Below are 8665 nucleotides of genomic sequence, written 5' to 3' on the forward strand. Positions count from 1 at the left end.
TGAATAAATTGTTAAAGGCTATACGGACGCAAGTTTCCAAACTGACAAAGATGATTTCAGATCACAGTCTGGGTTTGTCTTCTGCCTCAACGGAGGTGCAGTAAGCTGGAAAGGTGCTAAGAAAAGCACCATTGCGGATTCTACAACTGAAGCGGAGTACATTGCTGCACATGAAGCAGCAAAGGAAGCTATATGGCTAAGGAAGTTCATAGGTGAACTTGGTGTAGTCCCCTCCATTAAAGGACCAATAGCCCTGTATTGTGATAATAACGGAGCTATTGCACAGGCAAAGGAGCCTAGACACCACCAGAGAGTCAAGCATGTACTTCGTAGATTTCACCTTCTACGAGAGTTCGTTGAAAGAAAAGAAGTCGAGATAAACAAGATTGTAACTGATGACAACATATCAGATCCATTGACTAAACCTTTGCCGCAGGCGAAGCACAACTCGCACACTGCAGCTATGGGAATCAAGCATATTGGAGAATGGCTTTGATATCCCTGTTTAATGTTTTAAAGTTTTAGAGTTTAAATCTTTGTAAAACATTATTGGTTAATCATTCACAATAAATGAAAAGAATTCATTTTTCCATTTAATTTGTGGTTTATTAAATGATGAGTCCCTTCAATTTGACGATATATTCAAGATAGACTGTCAGGACCAGTCCTGTGACTAAGAAATGTCTATCAAGTGAACTTGAATGTCCAAGGTTGAAAATGGTCCCTGGTCGGAGTTTTCTATAAAGATGGACGCATAGAAAACGTTAGACGACTAGAATGCAAGATGAATAGTAGTTCTGTTTCTTGAACTATGTGGACATGGCAATGTCGTAATCATTTGCATAGATACTTACTTTGGGAAGACTAGTATCGGACAGACCTATGAAACTTTACTGTAAGAGATGAAAATCTGTCATAAGTAAATTTCATTAAAATTATTAGACACTAAATCCTCAATACGTGAGTGATTTGAGATTACTTGTTTGAGAACTGGTTACTTTGACGTTGACCAACCGTCGCACCGTAAAAGGAGGATATAAAGGCAACGCTCAGGTAATCACCTATCAAACGAAGTCTAATCTCAAGATCGCAAGATTGGGATTGTCCTCCGATAAATCGGGATGAGATGCTTAAAAGTTGTACAAGGCCACTCGAAAAGCTAGAAACTGTAAAATGCATGGCCGTGCTCAGATGAATCATAGGTTATGATTATCTGTTTATTTGATCAGTTGAACTCTGAAACCAAGAAACACCTCTGGACATAATAAGGATGACAACTCTTACCTTATGTTCAATAGCAAGCATCGAGCGACAAAGGAATTAGGAAATGCACACTTGTCCCTAAGGACAAGGACAAGTGGGAGACTGAAGGAAATAATTCCCTTGGTCCAAGTATGCATTTAATGTTAAGTCTAATAAATGCGGTTCAGTATTAATTAACAAGTTAATAATTCAGTGAGATCAAGTGAGCTGAATGCCTAGCTAGAGGCCGCTTCAGTTAAAGTGAAATTAATAATATTAATCCACAGCTTACTCTTGACTGAACCCGTAGGGTCACACAAATAGTACGTAAATGGATCAAGTATTTAATGTAATTAAATACTCCATCTATGGATATTCATAATCGACGGATCTTGGTTTCAGTGGGAGCTGAGATCGTCAAAGGCAAGAAATGAATACTCCGAAAACGATGATATTGCCGGAAACGGAAATATGGATCGTATCGGAAATATAAATATTATCCAAGTCATAGATGTTACCGGAAACGGAAACATGGTACGTATCGGAAAATATTATTGGAAATGGAAATATTGCCGAAATCGGAAATATTGCCAGAAACGGAAATATTGTCAGAATCGGAAATATTATCGAAATCGGAAAATAATTCCGGAAACGGAAATAATGAATATTTGTTCGAAACGGAAATTAATTCCGGAATCGGAAATATTAAATATTGTTCGTATCGGAAATGAATTCGGAATCGAGAATTTAATCGAAAGCGTATCGTACGAATTAGCATCGAACGAGGCCTGCCAGACGAAGGCCCACCATGAAACCGGGCCATCGCCCAGCAAGCCAAGCGCAACAACCACACGCCAAGCAACGACCAGGCCCAGCGTAAAAGCCAGGCCCAACCGAAGCTTGGGCGCGCGCACGGATAAGGCTGCGACGAGTGGGCCCGATTTATGTTTATTCATATATATCATAACCTCACAGTCTCAACGTCAAGTTATTCAATCCCTGTTGGATATGATAAGTTGGTTCACGACAGCTTGAGATCATACGAGGACGCATGCTCACTCTGTTGGGTGTCATCTGAGTTTGTCCTCGAGTAGAGGGGTAAAATGGGGGATCTTCCATAACTGGAGTAGATCTAGTGTCTGATAATTTAGATTCAGCTTCAAAGTGTTCCTGACATTTTGAGAATGGCCGCAGAATGGCCGGTGGGTTCACCCGGGAAGGTGGTCGCGTGGCCTGCTCTCGCCGAGGCAGAAAGGCTTGATGGCCGCGGTCAATCTTCGAGCGTTCTGCCAAAGGACTGGCTCCTCAGCTAGCTTGTGGACGGGAACTTTCTCCTGCTATCCATGCGTTGGATCTGGAAGGCATTATGTTTATCCGATTGACGCTAAGACTAAGGGGCCTTTGCGGAGCCGTCCTTTCAGTGCTATATATCAACATGTTCCTTCGTATTTCATCCTGCAACGTGGTACTCATCTGCTGTCGGAAAGTTTGATACATTTGTTGTTGGAATCCTGCCAGGATTTCACGCAGTGATCCCACCGAGACAGGCAGGTCCAAGTTTTCATCTAGCACAACGTCCCTGACACTAGGGCTTAGATGGCTGCCTTGTGGAGGTGCTTCTAGATCTGGTGTTAGGTTATGATACATATGAATAAACATAAATCATGCGGAAAAACCATAAAGCCAGGAAACATATTATTTACACATAATCATTTAGCATAATTCAGATGCATACACTTTGTAGCGTGCCCTCCCTAAGTCTTTAGGACTCCAAGTGTCGTCCCTCCGTAGATAGTCCACAACACGTCCGGATCCGCCTTAAGATTGACCAACTAGAATCGCCCTTAAGGTACTATAAATTTCGGCTAAATAAGGCAAGTGTATGTGGCTGATTTTTGCTTGAAAATCTTACCTTTGAATACTTCATTCCTCGATGTAAATATGTGACCCTAGGCACCTATTTATAGAGTTTATGGAAAGGAATTATAATCCTATTAGAATACAAATCTATTTAATTATAATCCTACTAGGACTCTAATTAAACAAACTTTATCTATTAGGATTAGATTTAATCATATTACGAATCCCGGTAACCTTAGGATTCCGAGTAACGCACACGAGTGGCGCACAAGCACCGCACGCCCGCACGCAGGCCTTGCGGCCCACGCCGATCGCACAGCGCAAGGCCCACTCGTCGCAGCCTTATCCGTGCGCGCGCCCATGCTTCAGCTGGGCCTGGCTTTTGCGCTGGGCCTGGTCGTTGCTTGGCGTGTGGTTGTTGCGCTTGGCTTGCTGGGCGATGGCCCGGCTTCGTGCTGGGCCTTCGTCTGGCAGGCCTCGTCCGATGCTAATTCGTACGATACGCTTCCGATTAAATTCTCGATTCCGGAATTCATTTCCGATACGAACAATATTTAAAATTTCCGATTCCGGAATTAATTTCCGTTTCGAACAAATATTTAATATTTCCGTTTCCGGAATTATTTTCCGATTTCGATAATATTTCCGATTCCGACAATATTTCCGTTTCCGGCAATATTTTCGATTTCGGCAATATTTCCATTTCCAATAATATTTTCCGATACGTACCATGTTTCCGTTTCCGGTAACATCTACGACTTGGATAATATTTATATTTCCGATACGATCCATATTTCCGTTTCTGGCAATATCCTCGTTTCCGGAGTATTCATTTCTTGCCTTTGACGATCTCAGCTCCCACTGAAACCAAGATCCGTCGATTCCGAATATCCATAGATGGAGTATTTAATTCCATTAAATACTTGATCCGTTTACGTACTATTTGTGTGACCCTACGGGTTCAGTCAAGAGTAAGCTGTGGATTAATATTATTAATTCCACTTGAACTGAAGCGGCCTCTAGCTAGGCATTCAGCTCACTTGATCTCACTGAATTATTAACTTGTTAATTAATACTGAACCGCATTTATTAGACTTAACATTAAATGCATACTTGGACCTAGGGCATTATTTCCTTCAGAGACACATGAGCACTCCCTTCTGTGAGGACATAATGAACGCCCCGAGAGAGCCTAAAGTCAAAACTCCCACCATTGAAGCTTATGACGGTACCACCTTCCCGGACATGCACCTAGTTGCATACCGTCACCACATGTATGTTCAAGGAACCAATGAGGCCACATGGTGCAAATATTTTCTAGCTACCCTTAAAGGAGTGGCGTCCAAATGGTTTGAACGACTACCCCTGGGATCAATTGCTTCCTTTAACGAGTTACAAACCTTGTTCTCCACCAGGTTCATGGCATACAAGGAATAAAGGAAAACAAGCATGCACTTGGGACACATTCAACAAGAAAAGGACGAGTCGTTGCGAAGCTATGTTAAGCGCTTCAACCTAGAAGCCGGACAGATCCCAGATCTGCCCGATGACGTCTCTTTCGTTAATTTTATTAGAGGATTGAAGAAGGGGTCATTCAAGTTTGACTTAGTTAAGAAAAGTGTCCGGACTATGGCTGAAGTCTTGGACGAGGCCGAAGCCTTTATTCATGCAACAGAAATATGTAGTGCGTCCAAGGATGGAAAGACAGGTGAAGCGACAGACTCCTCAAGGAAGAAAGAGAAGATAGACAGGAAAGTCCCACGAGTAAATGGTACATGGGCTCTTTCAAAAGAACATGATACCAATTCTCCCGGACAGAAGAGAGGACGCCCACAAGAAAGAGAATATTTTGAATACAATACAGACCTTCTCACAATCCTAGTGGACTTCGGTACCAGGTTCGATCTTGAACGACCCTTCCCCATGAAATCTCCTACTGATAGTCGAGATCCTAAGCTGTATTGTCAGTTCCACGAAGATATAGGGCATGAAATCAAGGATTGCAGAAGCCTGAAGAGAGCCCTGGACGGCCTAGCCTCCAAGGGGCACCTAAAGAACTATCTGCAAAGAAGCACTCACGGCACGGGGAAAAATCATTACAAGAAAAACAAGTCACCTGTCTCACCTACAGAAGGAAATCACATCGAAGGAGGATTTGTAGTCGTCATATCAGGAGGACCAGCTGCTGGTGGGCCCACCATGAGGGGACAGAAAGATTATGCTCGTCGTCTAGGACAAGTAATGTTATCAGGAAAATCACCAGTGGACCCATTCCCTCGTATAGAAATATATGAATCAGCCGGTGAACGTGTAGCCACCCCACATGACGACCCTCTCGTGGTCGAGATCAAAATCTCTAACATGAAAGTAAACGCATCTTGATAGATATAGGAAGTTCATCTGATATAATGAGCATAGAGTGCCTAAGCCGCCTAGCTCTTGACCCTAAGACCATAGACACCATCCACTACCCTATCATTGCCTTTGGAGGAAGCATCATACACTCAGTAGGCGTCATCACCTTGCCGGTTCGGATTGGAGGGCGAAAAGATGGACGAAAGATGGGGGTGGACTTCCTAATCGTCATAGATTTGACAGCATACAATGTCATTTTGGGACGTCCCACCTTGAACAAGATTAAGGCAGTGGTTGTCACCCATCTAATGCTTCTGAAGTATGTGTGTGACGATGGGGCAATAGGGACTATACACGGAGATCAACAGCAAGCAAGAGACTGCTACCTCACAACTCTTAACCCATCAGCATGGAGGAAAGATCTGGCTAGGACCAAAGGCAAAAGGAAATATGAAGAAGAACCACCGACTGCCGGCGAGGGTATCCCAGTTAAAATAGAGAAAAGTGGCTGAAGAGTAGAATATCAATAGACTAGTCAGAATACTTTATGTAATATGAGCCTACAAAAAGGCCTAGCAATTGTGTAAGAGCCAACAAAATGGCCAGTAATTCACGCCTACAAAACGGACAATCTTCTTTCGCTATTTAGCTAAATATTAACTTTAGGATAATATTCCTCCTATCAAAACTTTGATAAACTTATGGCCCAATAAAGCCACTCATCGAATGAAGCACTCAAAATCATATAGCAAACGCAAGAAAGTGACTCAATCAAAGAAGTCCCTCCACATTGACGACCTCCGAATTGGCGGCGTCACGAGTGGTTAATTGAACGACGGCCTTAGAAGTGACCTAAATTAATTAACAATATTAAAGACGTGAAAACGCAAATAAGACTCAACAAAGCAGTCATTCAATATGGACGCCCTCTCTTTTGAAGGCATCACAAAAGACTAATCGGTTGACGGCCTGAGGAGTGGCCTAGATTAGCGCCCCAAATTAGGCTGATCACCTAAAACACTGGGGTAACCGTCCACAATTGGACAAGAAAGCATGTTCCTGAAAAGTCAGTATAAAACTGAGATGGAATAAAAACATAAGTGCACAGAAGGCACAAAATATTCATACATACGCACAAGGCGCAACAAACCCAAATAAAAATAATGCCCAAAGGCATCAATGTTATTACAAGCGCCTACGGCGCCACATAAACCAGCACTAGAATACAGCAGTCTGCGGATGAGGGGTCGTCGAGCTTCCGTCCTGGACGTCTTGATCTTCAGGAGAGTTCACCTCCTCTTCCTCCGCGTCCTCATCCTCCCCCTCACTAAAACACTCGGGAAGATCAAGATCAAGGCTTCGAGCGGCCGAGATGGGCATCTGGTACGAAATTCGGCTTCTAAACCAGGAAATGTCCTTCCCATCCATTGACTGGTCCCAAGCCCGTCGAGCATTCTCCAAAATGGCCTCCTCCTCAGCTTGAAAGAACTAGCGGCTTACCACCGAATAGTTTCAATCTCGTCTTGGGTGGCCTTGAGCTTCTTCTCCAGGGCTTCCACCTTGGTAGAGAAGTTGGTGACTCGCTCCGAGACGGCATCATACCCAGTCCTAAGAGCAGTCAACCTCTCCTCATGCTCCATCAGCTTCTTCTCATAGTTCTGGGAATCCTCCTCAGCCTTTCTCAGGGCAGCCGTCTCCGACCTGATCTGAATATCCGCGCCCTCATTGATCAGTCTAGCCTTTTTCTCAACGTACTGCTCATGATTCTCAATCTGGTCCTTGTGCTTCAACATCTCTTGGTGCATGTCAAAGCGGTACTGCCTACCCTCGGCAAAACGGATGAAGAGCTGCCACGAACCAAAACAGATTTAATTCACTCCCAAAACATTAGGAGGAGAACTAAAGAAGGTGTAAAACCAAACTTAAGAAAATACTTACGTCAAGTACGAGGGACTGCATGGCCCCAAAGTACCCCTGGTCAATTCCAGGCTGAGAGTTCACATACTCCTCGCGAATAGCATCATAGACGGCAGAAAGGATCTTGTCCTTTTCCTCTGAGCTAAACCCGCCAGATGGGGGAATATGCGCCACTTCGGCCCGCCTCATCCGCTCGAACGTATCACCTGAGCCCACATCCATGCATCAATCAAAGAACCAAACCATTGAGTTGTCAAGCCATCCCAAGTATTAAGAAACTTACCAGTTGACGAAGCAGGCGGGGGCATCGACGTGTCCCCAGCAGGAGAAGGGCCTCTGGACTCCCTGCTTTTCCTCTCTCTAGACGAGGAAGCAGTAGCACGACCAACATCTGAAGCAGCGCCAGATGCATCAGCCTTACCAGTGGCCGTCCCAGTAGCGGCTGCCTTGGCCGCTGAACCACCCTCGTCTGCCGACTGGGGAGACGCCTCCTTTGGTTCAAGAGGAAGATCTCACTTGTGGAACAGAGGCTCCCTCTCCCCCAGCCAGATGGAGGGGCTGACGGCTTCGTTGCTGGCGGCTTCACCGCAGCATCAGTACTGCCCAACTTCTGGAAAACGGGCCGCTTGGGCTTAGGGGCTACCGACGAAGGGGCAGGACGCTTCTTCGTAGCCGATGAAGTAGGCCCCTGAAAATGAAAGGGGTGAAAAAACCGGCATAGACTTTAAAGACTCTAGAAATGCATCTAACTAAATAAAACGTACCTTGGAAGCGTCACCAGAAGCCCCCTCATCCGACTTCTTCGAGGATTCTTTCTTCTTGGCCTCCACGGCTTTAAAGACGTCGTCCGTATACACCTGGGACAGCTAGGTGGGCACGTCCACTAATCCCTTGTCTTCTGGGGACAGACGAATCATAGCAAAATCTACACAAGCCAAGGGGATCAGTGAAGGACAAGAAAACAAGGTTATTTACGAAAAATAAACGCAATACCACCTCTATGTAAGTAAGGGCAGAGACCAACGGCCGCAAGAAAGACCATGTTGGTGAACTAACCCACATGGGGAAGCCAACTATTAGGCACCCACGCGTGACTCTTTGCAGACAGCCGATACATTTCGGCCTGAAATAAAGGCTTTATGAGCCTCTATTCTCTTGACAGGAGGCGAGGATAGGCGTCAATTTTAGACAAGAAACGAGGCCGGTAGTTCCAGCGAGAAAGAGGCTCTGAAAGAGGAAGGTCCTCCATTCGGATAATAGTCCATTTCGTTCTCCACCATACCCAGCTAGA

General features: G+C 44.7%; 1 protein-coding gene across 1 annotated transcript; it reads left to right on the top strand.

Moving 5' to 3' along the window:
* Positions 1-4551: 4551 nt before the first annotated feature.
* LOC110789032 (uncharacterized) lies at positions 4552-5484 on the top strand. The gene has a single exon (XM_021993679.1). The coding sequence runs from the start codon at positions 4552-4554 to the stop codon at positions 5482-5484; it is 933 nt and encodes a 310-aa protein (XP_021849371.1).
* Positions 5485-8665: the final 3181 nt, after the last annotated feature.

This window comes from Spinacia oleracea, chromosome 2 (assembly GCF_020520425.1).
Source record: "Spinacia oleracea cultivar Varoflay chromosome 2, BTI_SOV_V1, whole genome shotgun sequence".
Taxonomy (NCBI): domain Eukaryota; kingdom Viridiplantae; phylum Streptophyta; class Magnoliopsida; order Caryophyllales; family Amaranthaceae; genus Spinacia; species Spinacia oleracea.

What these genes read in the sequence shown, in the direction of transcription:
- LOC110789032 (XM_021993679.1), top strand. Translation starts at nt 4,552, where the DNA reads ATGCACTTGGGACACATTCAACAAGAAAAGGACGAGTCGTTGCGAAGC.